The sequence below is a fragment of the Zeugodacus cucurbitae genome, chromosome Y, assembly GCF_028554725.1.
Source record: "Zeugodacus cucurbitae isolate PBARC_wt_2022May chromosome Y, idZeuCucr1.2, whole genome shotgun sequence".
Taxonomy (NCBI): Eukaryota; Metazoa; Arthropoda; class Insecta; order Diptera; family Tephritidae; genus Zeugodacus; species Zeugodacus cucurbitae.
Genome location: NC_071673.1, coordinates 4,121,905 through 4,139,061, shown reverse-complemented (window position 1 = coordinate 4,139,061; position 17,157 = coordinate 4,121,905). Strand labels below are relative to the sequence as shown.

The 17,157-nt window shown below is 37.0% G+C and overlaps 2 protein-coding genes across 9 annotated transcripts in view; one reads left to right on the top strand and one right to left on the bottom strand.

The window, feature by feature from the left end:
- LOC128923552 (protein rtoA-like) overlaps nucleotides 1–17,157 on the bottom strand; it is a 2,411,103-nt gene that overhangs the window by 2,055,459 nt on the left and 338,487 nt on the right. The window lies entirely within an intron of this gene.
- LOC128923564 (uncharacterized) lies at nucleotides 13,544–15,394 on the top strand. The gene is made up of 2 exons (XM_054235844.1): nucleotides 13,544–14,750; nucleotides 14,815–15,394. The coding sequence occupies exon 1, from the start codon at nucleotides 14,152–14,154 to the stop codon at nucleotides 14,605–14,607; it is 456 nt and encodes a 151-aa protein (XP_054091819.1). The 5' UTR covers nucleotides 13,544–14,151; the 3' UTR covers nucleotides 14,608–14,750; nucleotides 14,815–15,394.

Genomic DNA, 17,157 nt, shown 5'->3' with positions numbered 1-17,157 from the left:
GCGAATACCGCAGACGATGGAACGATGAGCTGTACGAGTTATACGACGACATTGACATAGTTCAGCGAATAAAAAGACAGCGGCTACGCTGGCTAGGTCATGTTGTCCGAATGGACGAAAACACTCCAGCCCTGAAAGTGTTCGATGCAGTACCCGCCGGAGGAAGCCGAGGAAGGGGAAGGCCTCCACTTCGTTGGAGGGACCAGGTGGAGAGCGACCTGGTTACACTTGGGATCTCCAACTGGCGCCGAACTGCGAAGGAGAGAGACAGGTGGCGCACTATCGTCGATTCGGCTATAACCGGCTAAACGGTTGCAACGCCAATCACATACATACCAAGGCAGTTCCGTATTGAAGGTAATGACATAGTATTAGAAAGCGCAAGGTTCAATCGGTGACTAGCGCAATGAACATATCGTGCTTTTGGATACAGTATTCTTATCCTGGTTTGCACTCCACTTAAATGCCCTGACATGTTTTTCTGCTCCGTGATATCCCTGTCCAACCAACTTCGCCATATCAAGATGGAGATCTGTACAACGCTTAAGAATGACTTTTGATAAGTTTTCAGAAGACTGATCGGTAATTGGAATAAAGCCCACAAAATCTTCACGAAGTGCTGGATATTTGAATGAGAAGTCTACATACCGTAGACATAACGAAAGTTGCTCTTTACCTGCAACATCCATTGTTTCATCACCAAGAATGCTAAAACACTTTGCGCTATTCACTTTATTAATTACACTGTGATAGCTTTTTTCAAAAAAAAAAAAAAAAGACAAGACCAAATTTGACGGTTTCCCCCTATTTCGGGTCCTACGAATCGAACTGCATCATTACTTTTTTGAGTTACAATCATGGTTTCATACAAAAATTTTTTTTGAAGTTTTTCATCAAAGTGGCCCATTGTAAGAGAAAGGCACATTTTTCTTCGGTCTCTAACTTTTTTAATGTTGACTTTTTTGGTAAACTTTCTTTGGCAAAGCTTCTCAGAATAAGTCCATCTTTAAGTCCTTAGATGACTGTAAATCCCAAAATCAATGTTTTTTGTGTCCTTATAGCCAATATGTCGAAAAAACTGAAATTTAATCCATTTTTTTAATGTTTTTTCCCTCACGTTTCGTCAATATTTTAATTTACCCATTGATACTTATACATTAAGTGACATCTTGTAGTAGTAAGAAACTTAAGCAAAGACAACGTTCTGAGCAAACTAACCATTAGAAAAAAAAACTTAACAAAATTTGTGTTTTTTAAAAAAAGCTACACTAACTATGTTTGTGTGCTATTTTATTTTTTTTGTATCTTCTAAGTGTTATCAATAAGTATCATAAATTTGTACACAATATTTAAATTAAATTTAATAAGACTCATCTATCAATGTCCAACACAAATCAGCAAGCAACGAGTCAAGCTTTTAACCACTGTACTGATAAGAAATAACAAGTAACGTTTGAAAGAAACGTTAAATGCTTGCCTAAGAGTCAAAATTTAAGCATAGATTGCAGTAGTTAATTTGACTTTGACTTCGCGGAAAGAACATTTTTTTAGTGCCTTGTATATTAAGAAAATAAACTAAAATGAATAAGTGTCCAATTGGCCTATCGTTGTTCTGCTACGTATGTGGAAAATTTACAAGCCCTCGGAGTAGACGCAAAATATCTTCGGGAACTGCCGGCATCTACGAGGAATATTTCGATTTGCCCGTTATAAGAGACGTAGATTGGGTGCCAAATACCATTTGCACGCAATGCAACAACAACCTGCATAACTGGTCAAAAAGACTGTGCCTAAAAATGGGGTTCGGCATCCCAATGATTTGGATAGATCCACAAGGGCATCATACTGGTAACTGCTACGCGTGCAAGAACAAATTTGCAAGACTCAACAAAAAAAAAACACAGTTTACAAAAGTGTTCAATCTGCACAGCTACCAGTATCTCACTCAGAAAATGTTCCGATTCCAAGATGTCCAAGTCCAACTGACAGATATATTTCGCCAACATTTTTCACCGAGCCAACAGATCTACTCTCAATGTACAACCCAACCGAAGTTGAAAGCCCATGTCGTCACTTGGAGATTTCCCAAGCCCGTTTGAATACGGTGGTACGACAGCTGAAATTATCGCAAAGACAAGCGATCGGTAAATATATTGTCTAAAGATGTGAAGGTGTATGGATACCGCAAAAGACAAAAGGAGCTTTTAGATTTCTTTGAGGTTAATGGCGACAATACTTTTTCGTATTGTAAAAATATTCCTGGTCTTATGCAATACATGAACTGTGAGTACAAACCAGAGGAATGGCGCTTGTTTATTGACTCGTCGAAAAATAGTTTAAAAGCAGTATTGCTGTATGTGGATAACACAAAAAATCCGGTTCCAATCGCCATAAGTTCCAACACAAAGGAAACATACGAAGCAATGAAATTAATTTTGGACAAAGTTCAGTATCAGCAGCATCAATGGAAGATATGTGCGGATTTAAAAGTTATCGCCTTGCTTACTGGTTTGCAGACAGGATACACAAAAAATATGTGCTTCATTTGTCATTGGGACACAAGGTACCGCGGAAACCAATATAGAATGCGTGATTGGAAGCTTCGCACAGAATTTCATTTAAATGTGGCAAATGTTATCCATATTCCGCTGATACCAGCTAATAACATTTTGCTACCACCACTGCACATAAAATTGGGAATTGTCAAAAATTTCATAAAAGCAATAAATCGAGAGTCCGAAGCTTTTAAATGTTTGACAGAAATATTTCCAAGACTAAGTGTTGCGAAAATAAAAGAAGGTATTTTAAGTCCTTATCTCTTGTTTGCTAGATAGCACATTTAAGAATGAAGTGGCCTTTTGAACACATTTTAAATGGTACATGTTTTGCTTGTGTTTATTAAAATTCTCTTTTGCATTCTTCCATTTTCGATAGCCAGTCACAAAATGTCCAGGATTTTGATGCCCACCTTTTCCCACACCTTCGTGAAAAAATAACCAACAAGGCTTACAAGAAACGCCGTCTCCACTTTTAGAGTAGGCAAGCCAAGCGAAATCTCCATCTGTAATCCACTTCTTTTGGAAACATCTTTTTTGCGATTTTGTTTCTGTAGCTGGAAATTCAAATGGTTCTTTTGGAAGCAATGTCGATGTGAGAATATTTTTTTTTGTTGTGTCGTCTAAAGACTTGCTATTTGCCTTAGCAATGTCAAACTGATCCGCTTGCCAAATATCAAGACTCTCTTCAGATTGGAATGCATCAACCATGTCTATTTCAGGAGTTTGATTTAAACTGTCATGCTGATCTAGATATGTATTAACAAACAAATTTTAAAATCTTTAATTTATTATTTTGTTTGCTTGGATTTTCCAAAACAACATCTATAAATATTTAAACAAATAGACAAAAACAACATAGAAGAAAAACATAAACCATAATCACAACAAACACATGTATGAACTTAAACAGCGTAATTTGATTTACTACAAAAACTAGTTAAATTTGTCAACACTTCTTAAGAATTTATGCACATACATTTATTATTATTTCTTATTGTTGTTATTGATATTTGTTATTTACATACACAAATAACATACTGGTAGTTTGTTTAAATTCAGTGACTTGGATTATGTTAGTTAACATAATCAATAATTTCTCCTGAAATCAACCATAATCACTCTTCATATGCATTGCCAAATTTAACTGGGTTTTTAGGAAGTAGATTTAGAGTTAAATTTTAGAACTGACCACTTTGCTTTGGTTTTTTAAAAAAAGATTAAATAGTTTTTTGATTTTTTGATCGCTTCATCTTATTGGGTTTTAGTTTTTATTTATTTTTTAATCTTATTTTTCGACACTTCTTTACACTTGCATAAAACTTTCAATAATGAACCAGCCAAACAAGTGAGATACCTACACATAACATGTATATGCTCAAAATAACGGTATTTTGTAGTATTACGCCGAATTGCATAGTATGACACTCCAGATCCAGCTGGTCAAATTTGTATGTTTGTTGTAGAACAACAGCAACAAACGCCGATTCTTTGTCTAGACCTAGCGTACGTGTTCAGTCGCTTTCGTGTTTGTGTAATATTTTTCGCAGTAGCAGAATTATCGCTCAAACACTAGTGTTTGATATTAATTGAGCACTACTGATCTAAAATACTCACTACATTAATTGAATGTAAATGTTTTATTTGGCGCGTGCCATATTTTTTTGTATTTCGCATAGATCTTAACGCTGACGAAACCGCGACAGTCAGGCACCGTCTAGTGTAGTTGCGTACGACTGTTATAGGTTTGAGCTGAGTTGTGTATAAGAGTTTCAAAAGATTCAGTCAGTGATAAATCATTTTATTTGCGGTTTATTTAAAAAATTTCCTTATTTCAGCCCTCTAGGAATTAAAGGTTTAAAGCAAATGAAAGCAATGATAGATACCGAAAGAAATGTATTAATTGTGAAAAAGAATAAATTAACAAGAATAAATTATTTGATAGGAGAAGAAATGTATACAAAATAAATAACTGAATTAATGAAAAGAAATGACCAGAGTAAAACATTACCCTACGTAACTACAGTAGAGGCAGAAATCAGAACAGAAACAAATAATCCTATTTGGGTCAGACAGTATCCATACCCCCAAGCAGATAGAGCATTTGTAGAAACTGAAATAAAAAAATTATTAGATAATGAAATAATACGGCCAAGCAAAAGCACGTACAATTCACCCATATCGACAGTTTCTAAAAAAGGGAATGACGAGCAACCCAAAAAGACGCATGGTTATTGACTTCCATAAGTTAAATGCGCAAACAATCACTGATAGATATCCCATTCCGGACATCACCATGATGCTCCAAAACTTAGGAGAAGCACAGTACTTCAGGATTTCATCAAATTAAAATAAAAAAAGAAGACAGGGAAAAAACAGCATTTTCAATAAATAATGCCAAATATGAATTTCTACGACTACCATTTGGACTGAAAAACGCACCGTCGATCTTTCAAAGATGCGTTGACGACATCCTCAGACCATTCATAGGAGTATGCGCATACGTGTATATAGCCCTGGCGCCCTCCGTAATAAGAAAGCCTTGCTTGCGTAGCGGGGGCTATGCGCAAGTGGACATAGATTCCCCTACACTCGTGGATCCAAATATGAGCACATTAAAAGAAACTAAAGAAAAACCAAGAGAGTCCGGTTCTCCCTCAATAAAGCCGGTAGGAACAGATTGTTCCGAAAAGAGAGCAGCGTATGCAACGAGCTAGTTAATACTTTAACCTTTAACTACAACCTTATCTTTCAGTAAACATTAAAGAAAAATCATCAAAACAACTTTATCTTAGAACAATAGAAGCGCACTATCAGTACAACAAACAATAACAACCCAAATAGTTATTTACTATGAGCAGCGATAAGCATAGCCTATATAAGCAGCTGGAACAATAGCCTCGATGTCACTTTACCATTATCGACTGCCGAGTAACAAGTTACCACTTGCAACACTTGTACAGATAAGTGTAATATATTCAATATTGTAGTACATGTGTATACGTTGAAATATTATACAAATAAAGGACCAGTCAGAACCAATCTCATTGGCTGACTTAAAATTATATATTTATTTTATTCATAACGAGTAAATAAATTAACTGGCGCCCAACGTGGGGCAGCAACAAAAAAGGATCATCAATAATATCCTTAGTCAGTCTGCCTGAAAGGGAAGAACCTAGTCCCTGGAAACAAAAAAAGGATTCATTTAAACCATCAAAAAGTTTACCAGTGCATCATCCCACACAACGTCAATCAAAAAGGATTCACATAAAAATCCTAATACGACAAACAAATTGAAAGTACAGGATCAATATACCATCCTTGGCAAACAACACGCTTTCATAGAAAGAATACCATATCAAGCAGCGCTCCAAGAATACAACTGGAGACCGATTTTTAGTAAAATAAATCAACAATAAACCAGCAAGATGAGAGAACAAGCAACTTTAATTGCATTAACCCACGTAGTCGCCGATCTGCAACGACAGTTATCCGAACTACAATTAGGAAGAATTACAACCATTCCACAACGAACAGAACACATATGTTCTTACACCAGACCAGAAGAAGTGGATCTGAATATGTTTAAATCACTAACACAATTTAATGGGATTACAACGAATACAGGAATTGGAGGAAAGTAGCAATCACATTAATGGAAGACATACGACAATTCGAAGGACATAATATATATGCCCAAGCATTAATAATGATCAGAGGAAAAATTACTGGCAAAGCAGCACAGATCCTGATCAACCACAACGTAAAGAGAAACTTCCAAGACAACCACGCATTGAATGTAGTGCTATCCAAGATTGAGATGACACACAAGGAAGAACGAATAATCCAAGTATTGACACAAGAAATCCATGCTAAAGCAATCAGAACATTCGTCACTGGACTGAGAAGTGTAGCTATCAAGAATGCCATCTATGCACGAGCCTGCACAACATTAGCAGATGCCTACAGTATCGCCCGTACAATGCAACATTATTCACGCCATCAGAACCTCGAGTACATTCCACGATACAACCATCATCAGAATAATTATTCTTGTCAACAACAAACCCCAGTTGAACCAATGGATATCGATTCATCCACCATATTCCGTAGACCAACGAGACAACGTTACAACAAGAATCAGCAACAACCACCACGAAATCCGCAGCCTCGACAGAATTATCAAAATCCATTTAAGAAAGTAGCAGTTGCATTGGGATACAAACGAGAACGAGATAATACAAGTCATGCTAATATACAACGGATCAACCAAATTACACACGATCAACAATCAAATACAGAATACGAACAGGAAGAATATTTTTTTATTCTAAGGCACGGGTTACCAACGCTTGTAAGGACCACAGAAGAAGGTAACTCAGTGTATATTTTAATTGATAGTGGTGCAAAAAGTATAGAAGTAGAAAGTAAAAAACAAGCCGCAACTTTACACGATAAATCATTAATTAAATATAAAAATAAAGTGAATTTAATAGGATTCAGTATGGAATTTTTAGAACTCGATACCTTACAAGATTTCGATTTCTTGATAGGAATTAAAGGTTTAAAGCAAATGAAAGCAATGGTAGATACCGAAAGAAATGTATTAATTGTGAAAAAGAATAAATTAACAAGAATAAATTATTTGATAGGAGAAGAAATGTATACAAAATAAATAACTGAATTAATGAAAAGAAATGACCAGAGTAAAACATTACCCTACGTAACTACAGTAGAGGCAGAAATCAGAACAGAAACAAATAATCCTATTTGGGTCAGACAGTATCCATACCCCCAAGCAGATAGAGCATTTGTAGAAACTGAAATAAAAAAATTATTAGATAATGAAATAATACGGCCAAGCAAAAGCACGTACAATTCACCCATATCGACAGTTTCTAAAAAAGGGAATGACGAGCAACCCAAAAAGACGCATGGTTATTGACTTCCAGAAGTTAAATGCGCAAACAATCACTGATAGATATCCCATTCCGGACATCACCATGATGCTCCAAAACTTAGGAGAAGCACAGTACTTCAGGATTTCATCAAATTAAAATAAAAAAAGAAGACAGGGAAAAAACAGCATTTTCAATAAATAATGCCAAATATGAATTTCTACGACTACCATTTGGACTGAAAAACGCACCGTCGATCTTTCAAAGATGCGTTGACGACATCCTCAGACCATTCATAGGAGTATGCGCATACGTGTATATAGCCCTGGCGCCCTCCGTAATAAGAAAGCCTTGCTTGCGTAGCGGGGGCTATGCGCAAGTGGACATAGATTCCCCTACACTCGTGGATCCAAATATGAGCACATTAAAAGAAACTAAAGAAAAACCAAGAGAGTCCGGTTCTCCCTCAATAAAGCCGGTAGGAACAGATTGTTCCGAAAAGAGAGCAGCGTATGCAACGAGCTAGTTAATACTTTAACCTTTAACTACAACCTTATCTTTCAGTAAACATTAAAGAAAAATCATCAAAACAACTTTATCTTAGAACAATAGAAGCGCACTATCAGTACAACAAACAATAACAACCCAAATAGTTATTTACTATGAGCAGCGATAAGCATAGCCTATATAAGCAGCTGGAACAATAGCCTCGATGTCACTTTACCATTATCGACTGCCGAGTAACAAGTTACCACTTGCAACACTTGTACAGATAAGTGTAATATATTCAATATTGTAGTACATGTGTATACGTTGAAATATTATACAAATAAAGGACCAGTCAGAACCAATCTCATTGGCTGACTTAAAATTATATATTTATTTTATTCATAACGAGTAAATAAATTAACTGGCGCCCAACGTGGGGCAGCAACAAAAAAGGATCATCAATAATATCCTTAGTCAGTCTGCCTGAAAGGGAAGAACCTAGTCCCTGGAAACAAAAAAAGGATTCATTTAAACCATCAAAAAGTTTACCAGTGCATCATCCCACACAACGTCAATCAAAAAGGATTCACATAAAAATCCTAATACGACAAACAAATTGAAAGTACAGGATCAATATACCATCCTTGGCAAACAACACGCTTTCATAGAAAGAATACCATATCAAGCAGCGCTCCAAGAATACAACTGGAGACCGATTTTTAGTAAAATAAATCAACAATAAACCAGCAAGATGAGAGAACAAGCAACTTTAATTGCATTAACCCACGTAGTCGCCGATCTGCAACGACAGTTATCCGAACTACAATTAGGAAGAATTACAACCATTCCACAACGAACAGAACACATATGTTCTTACACCAGACCAGAAGAAGTGGATCTGAATATGTTTAAATCACTAACACAATTTAATGGGATTACAACGAATACAGGAATTGGAGGAAAGTAGCAATCACATTAATGGAAGACATACGACAATTCGAAGGACATAATATATATGCCCAAGCATTAATAATGATCAGAGGAAAAATTACTGGCAAAGCAGCACAGATCCTGATCAACCACAACGTAAAGAGAAACTTCCAAGACAACCACGCATTGAATGTAGTGCTATCCAAGATTGAGATGACACACAAGGAAGAACGAATAATCCAAGTATTGACACAAGAAATCCATGCTAAAGCAATCAGAACATTCGTCACTGGACTGAGAAGTGTAGCTATCAAGAATGCCATCTATGCACGAGCCTGCACAACATTAGCAGATGCCTACAGTATCGCCCGTACAATGCAACATTATTCACGCCATCAGAACCTCGAGTACATTCCACGATACAACCATCATCAGAATAATTATTCTTGTCAACAACAAACCCCAGTTGAACCAATGGATATCGATTCATCCACCATATTCCGTAGACCAACGAGACAACGTTACAACAAGAATCAGCAACAACCACCACGAAATCCGCAGCCTCGACAGAATTATCAAAATCCATTTAAGAAAGTAGCAGTTGCATTGGGATACAAACGAGAACGAGATAATACAAGTCATGCTAATATACAACGGATCAACCAAATTACACACGATCAACAATCAAATACAGAATACGAACAGGAAGAATATTTTTTTATTCTAAGGCACGGGTTACCAACGCTTGTAAGGACCACAGAAGAAGGTAACTCAGTGTATATTTTAATTGATAGTGGTGCAAAAAGTATAGAAGTAGAAAGTAAAAAACAAGCCGCAACTTTACACGATAAATCATTAATTAAATATAAAAATAAAGTGAATTTAATAGGATTCAGTATGGAATTTTTAGAACTCGATACCTTACAAGATTTCGATTTCTTGATAGGAATTAAAGGTTTAAAGCAAATGAAAGCAATGGTAGATACCGAAAGAAATGTATTAATTGTGAAAAAGAATAAATTAACAAGAATAAATTATTTGATAGGAGAAGAAATGTATACAAAATAAATAACTGAATTAATGAAAAGAAATGACCAGAGTAAAACATTACCCTACGTAACTACAGTAGAGGCAGAAATCAGAACAGAAACAAATAATCCTATTTGGGTCAGACAGTATCCATACCCCCAAGCAGATAGAGCATTTGTAGAAACTGAAATAAAAAAATTATTAGATAATGAAATAATACAGCCAAGCAAAAGCCCGTACAATTCACCCATATGGACAGTTTCTAAAAAAGGGAATGACGGGCAAGGCAACCCATAAAGACGCATGGTTATTGACTTCCAGAAGTTAAATTCGCAAACAATCGCTGATAGATATCCCATTCCGGACATCACCATGATGCTCCAAAACTTAGGAGAAGCACAGTACTTCACGACGTTAGATTTGGAATCAGGATTTCATCAAATTAAAATAAAAAAAGAAGACAGGGAAAAAACAGCATTTTCAATAAATAATGCCAAATATGAATTTCTACGACTACCATTTGGACTGAAAAACGCACCGTCGATCTTTCAAAGATGCGTTGACGACATCCTCAGACCATTCAAAGGAGTATGCGCATACGTGTATATAGATGATGTCCTAATATATTCAGCTAACCCTGAACAACATATGAAAGATATCACCAATATAATACACACTTTACACGCAGCCAATATGAAAATCTCGGGTGAAAAGTCAAAATTTTTTCAAAGACAGACAGAATTTTTAGGACATATAATTAAAAACGGTAGAATTACAGTAGATCCGGGAAAAATAGAAGCTCTAGATAGGTACAAAACCCCTACAAATTTGAAAGACTTAAGATGTTTCTTGGGAATGACCTCTTATTATAGAAAATTTATAAAAGGATTTGCATCCATAACGAAACCATTAACACTCTACCTACGAGGAGAGAATGGTAATATTTCAAAGAATAAAAGTAGCTCAGTACATGTAAAATTAGATGACGAAGCACTTAAAGCAGTTGAAACACTAAAAAATAAACTAAAAGAACAAATAGAATTATTCCAACCAGATTTTGGAAAAGGATTTGATTTGACTACAGACGCAAGCAATCATGCGATTGGAGCTGTATTGTCACAAGGCAAGAAACCTATAGCATTCATTTCACGTACATTAACGCGAACTGAACAGAATTAATCAACAAACGAAAAAGAAATGTTAGCAATCGTTTGGACACTGAAGAAACTTAGGAATTATCTGTATGGTCTCACTAGTAATACTACTATTTACACCGATCATCAATCCCTAATTTTTTCAATATCAGAGGACAACCCAAATTCAAAATTAAAACGATGGAAAAATTTTATAGAAGAATACGGAGCAAAAATTAAATATATTAAAGGAGATTTAAATGTAGTAGCCGACGTAAGTAAACGTAACAACGAACGACTCAATACACTCGCAGGAATCATCCTCGTCAATCAGAATTAAAGATGTCAGCGCTCCACTGAACCAATTTAAAACACAAATTGTGATAAAAAAATGTGAACAAAATGCATTAGAAAGAGCAACAATTTTTGCAAACCACGAGAGATTTTATGTTAATTACGTCACATCACAAGACTTGATAGATACACTAACGAAAATTATCAAACCCAATATCACGACCGCATTTCACACTACACTAGAAACCTGGTATGAAATTCATGATATTATAAACTCTTCATTTAATATAGAGAAAAAGGTTTTTTGTCAAAATCTATTAAAGGACATTACGAGTGAAGAGGATAGAGAAAATATAATTAAACATACGCATGAAAGAGCACATAAAAACGCAAAAAATAATACATTAGAGATACTAGAAACTTGCTATTGGCCAAATATAATAAATTATGTAATCCGACTAACTAGAAATTGTAGCATTTGTAAAGAGAACAAATACGAACGCCACCCGACAAAACAAGTTTATGCAAAAACACCCATACCTGAAGATATAGGCACACAAATACAAATGGACATATTTGAAATCTATAAAACAATGTATCTCTCATGTATAGATAGATTCTCAAAATACGCATATATGAGAAAATTAAACGACAAAAGAGAATTCTACAAAATATTAGAGGAAGTACTCATACAAATATTCCTATTTTGTAATAAACTAATGACAGATAACGAGACTATATTTAATAGCATAGCAGCAAAAGCTCTATTCCAACGGCTATATATTGAACATTCAATGACCGCAGCAAACCATTCAACATCGAACGCTCAAGTTGAACGGCTGCATTCAACCATTCTGGAAATTACTAGAATTCGCATTAAACAAAATAAATCAACTGCGACTGAAGAACTATTCAACGCAATCAAGGAATACAATAGGACAATACATTCCGTCACAAAAAGGAAACCTATCCAATTATTTTTTGAAAGAAGCAAAACTGAAGGAATAAAAGAACTGATCGAAAATAAGCAGGAGTATATGCTATCATACCACAATAAAAAACGAACACAAAAGGAATATAAAACAGGACAAACAGTTTATGTGAAACAAAACCGACGAAATAAAACAAATCCACGCTATTTGAAAAAAAAACCGTACAAGAGAATCGTGAGGACACAATTTGAACAACGGAGGGGAAGATCGTACACAAGGACAACCTCAGAAACAATGATGATGATAACGCTAACATTAATCCTAGCAACATCCTTAGCTCAGGAAATAACCGACTTACAAGATCGCAAGTACGTGTTAACCGAGACTGACCCATCATTTTTGTATCAAGAACATGAGTACCTATTCCATATGACGAACTTAAGCAAAATACTTAAACCATACTACAAAATCGCCGAACATAAAGGAGAGATGCCTAGTGGGACGCAACAGAAACAGCATTGTTCAACAGAATATAAATCCTCAGAAAACAACTACTGAATAATGGACGAGCCAGACGCTCAAGATCTCTTGATTTCTTAGGATCGATTTTGAAGCCCATTGTAATGTTATCCAAGAAAATAACGCACCTATTATAGATTTAGGACATGGTAATGTCGTATTACAAGGAAAACATATTTTAAACGGAAAATCAATTGAAGGATTGAATTTAATACAATTTAATGAAACAATTATTATTGACTCAGAAGTATTCCACAATCAGGAACAAGAAATTAAATATTATATTATAGCTAATGGAAACGAAAGAATTCACATTCTTGAAATATTGGAAACAGAAAACGAATATCAATTTGACAACATTAAAAAATTAAACAAATTTTTAATACCATTTGAAGAACACCCAATCAAGAATATGTTCATAACTATAGGAGTACTTGTAGTCCTAGGATTAAGTATATTTCTAATATTCAAACTATATATAATTTATCAAACAACTGTATATCTGAGAAACTACAACGCTACCATAGAACGTGTAGGAATGACTCATCTACTCAATACTCAAGTATAGATCAGAAGATCTATTTTTCACAAGAGAGGGGAGAGTTAATACTTTAACCTTTAAGCACAACCTTATCTTTCAGTAAACATTAAAGAAAAATAATCAAAACAACTCTATCTTAGAACAATAGAAGCGCACTATCAGTACAACAAACAATAACAACCCAAATAGTTATTTACTAGTAAACAACCAGCATCTCAATAGTATGATCAGCGATAAGCATAGCCTATATAAGCAACTGGAACAATAGCCTCGATGTCACTTTACCATTATCGACTACCGAGTAACAAGTTACCACTTGAAACACTTGTACAGATAAGTGTAATATATTCAATATAGTAGTACATGTGTATACGTTGAAATATTATACAAATAAGGGACCAGTCAGAACCAATCTCATTGGCTAACTTAAAATTATATATTTATTTTATTCATAACGAGTAAATAAATTAACTAGCTCTAGAACAGTTAGCATGAAGACAGTGTCATCATTGGTGTTCTGAATGAGGAAAAATTCCCAGAACCCAATGGAAATGGGTACAGGCTGCGCTGGCTAACGTGGCTCTGGAAGTGCTATTAAGCAATCCAGGCCCGCCGCCGTCATGCACAGATGCTGGATGGTACCAGGGTCAGATCAAGCTAGTAGCTTGTGATGACGAAAGATCGGTCCAGCTATATAAAGCCGCTATAGCGAAGGTGGGAGAGGTGTATCCCGGAGCCAAGCTAATAGCCGGTGACAAGAAAGACATTCCGTCCAGACCAAGGGCAAGAGTTTGGATACCGGCTACACCATCACAGCCGGAACAGATCATGCAGCTGATCAAAGCTTGCAACCCAAACCTACCAACGGAGGGTTGGAAATTTGTAAAATCATTCGAAGAAGCGACAACCGAATCGGGCGTGGAGACCAAAAGGGCCACGATGCAGATTCTGTTGTTGCTAACTAACGACTCAATTGAACCGCTGAACAAAAGTGGCGGCGAAATTAATTATGGCTTCACTAAAGTCAAAGTGAAGACTTACAAAGCAGATGCCGGCGCTATCGACCATCTCACCTCGGATAACGAGATGCGTGAGGTAGAGGAAGATCCAATGGAGTCCTCGAGCGATGTCGATAGCCTCGAACAAGGTGAGTGCTCCTCAGAGTCTGAACTAGCGGGCAGGCTCTCAAATTTATATACCGAGAAAGAGCTTTTAAGCGATTCTCTGGATGATGTAGATGTAACCTTAACTAATGCATCTCTTACAAATAAATCTTCACCATAGCAAACTAGCGTCAGTAGCTCTAATTAACCGCATGGCAACAGATCAACCTGGCTTTGTCCTCATTCAGGAGCCATGGGTTAATGGAGGGCGGATTTGCGGTCTGAGGACGCCGAATTACAAATTATACGTGTCACACTGCGAAGGTAAGAACAGGACATGTATATTGGCTAGGAAGGATCTTAATGTTTTTATATTATACGAATATAGTGACAAGGACACCACGGCGGTAAGCTGGGAGACGGACAGAGATAGTTACCGGCTAGTCTCTTGCTACATGCAGTACGACGAGGAGCAGGTGCCATCGCTGCTTATAAAAAGGTTGGCACACGATAGCGAAGCGTCCAAGAGGCCATTAATACTTGGATGTGACTCAAACGCCCATCATTCACTATGGGGCAGTTCTGATACCAACGTAAGAGGTGAGTTGCTCTTTAATTATTTAGTAGGCACGAAACTCTTGTTGAGCAATAGAGGCAACGCGCCAACCTTTATCACTAGAAACCGACAAGAAGTACTAGACATAACACTTGTGTCGGAAGAGCTGATAGATAGAGTAATACAATGGAGGGTTCTAGAAGAACACTCCTTTTCCGATCATCGGTATATTGATTTTGTACTGAGTGAAAAAGTAGACCGTGAGAACAAATACAGGAATCATAGGAAAACAAACTGGCTAGTGCACATGCAAGAGCTAAAAAAGAATATTCCTACGTTTCCTCCATTCCGACCTAGGCACAAAGAGGACTTAGACACTTTAGTTGAACGATTAACGGAATCTTATCAGCAAGCATGGGCAATGTCATGTCCTCTTACTCGCAGTAAGGGAAGAATTAGGCCCCAATGGTGGTCCCCCGAGCTTAAGAAATCTCAGAAGGATTGCAGGAAGCAATTCAATGTAGTAAAACTATCCCAAGAAGAACAGGAATGGGACCGCTACCACAGCCTTCTGAGGTCATACAAAAAGGAAATCAGGAAATCTAAAAGTAATTCGTGGAAATCCTTTTGTGAAGAATCGAGAAACCGCAGAGGCGTCTCGGTTAAGAAAAGTAATAGCGAAATCTACACATAACATTGGGTACGTAAGCCGGACCAAAGCTGGACGAAATCCAGTGAGGAAACCCTAAAATTACTGATGGATACTACACCGCGGAATATACATTTGATACTGAAATTGAGCCAGATCCTAATATGGCCGACTTAATATCAGAAGACAAGATAAGATGGGCTGTTAATAGCTTCAAGCCTTTTGAATCACCGGGACCTGACGGCATATTCCCGGCTCAACTACAAAAATCGATAAGTTACGTAATGGGTTGGTTAACAACCATTCTCGAAGGCACTCTCCGATTGAACTTTATTCCTTCACTATGGAGGAAAGTGAAGGTAATATACATACCTAAAACGGGCAAAAGCTCTCACAGCAGTCCAAAGGATTTTAACCAATCAGTCTTTTCTCATTTATACTGAAAACGTTGGAAAGACTAATAGAAATTAACATAAGAAGCAGACTACCTCCAGAAAGGTTAGCAGTTTCGCAACACGCGTACTCCACGGAAATCCACGGAAACAGCTTTAAACTCTGTGGTGACAGATATTGAAAGGGCCCTGGAGGTAAAGGAATACGCTCTCATTACTTTCCTGGATATAGAGGGAGCTTTTAACAACATCCAGCCTAAGGCCATTATCAGCGAGCTTAAAGATCTGCATGTGTCTGAATCACTCACGAAGCTTATAGAACAGATGCTTCTATGCAGGTTCATAACTTCAACACTGGGGGTTTCAACGATGTGCAAATCTTTCCGTAGGGGCACACCTCTTAACAATGAACAGTATGTTGTTACATCTAGAGAAGGGGGGAGTACATGCTGTGGCCTACGCTGATGATGTGGCAGTTTCAATTAGAGGAAAATTCCCAAGTATCCTCGCGGACCTTATGCAAACAAGGTTAAATGAGTTAAATCGATGGGCTAAATCTTGCGGATTAGGCCTGAACGCAAGTAAAACTGAGATAGTGCTGTTTACTAGGAAACACAAGATTCCAGAGCTCACACCATCCTCAATAAATGACACATCACTAACAATAAGTGAGAAAGCAAGCTATCTGGGACTAATTTTAGACAGGAAGCTATCGTGGAAACCAAACTTGGAAGCTAGGGTAAGGAAGGCGGCTTTGGCCATACACACCTGCAAAAGGATGGTCGGACCAAAATGGGGACTAACACTCCGCATATCGCATTGGCACTACACAGCTGTGGTAAGGCCGATTATGAAATACGGTATATTGGTCTGGTGGCCAATAATCGACACGAAGTACGCAGTAAAGAGCATGGGTAGTCTACAAAGAGCGGCATGTATATGTATCAGCGGAGCTCTCAGAACAACGCCGAGCCAGGCGTTAGAGGCTATTCTGCACTTACTGCCTATAGACATATACTGTAAGCAGCAGGCGGCAAAATCGGCACTCAGACTGAGAGAATCTTCACTACTGCAAACCTGCAACAGAGGACATTCTAGTATACTCGGCAAGTTCCCATTTCTACCAAATAGGAC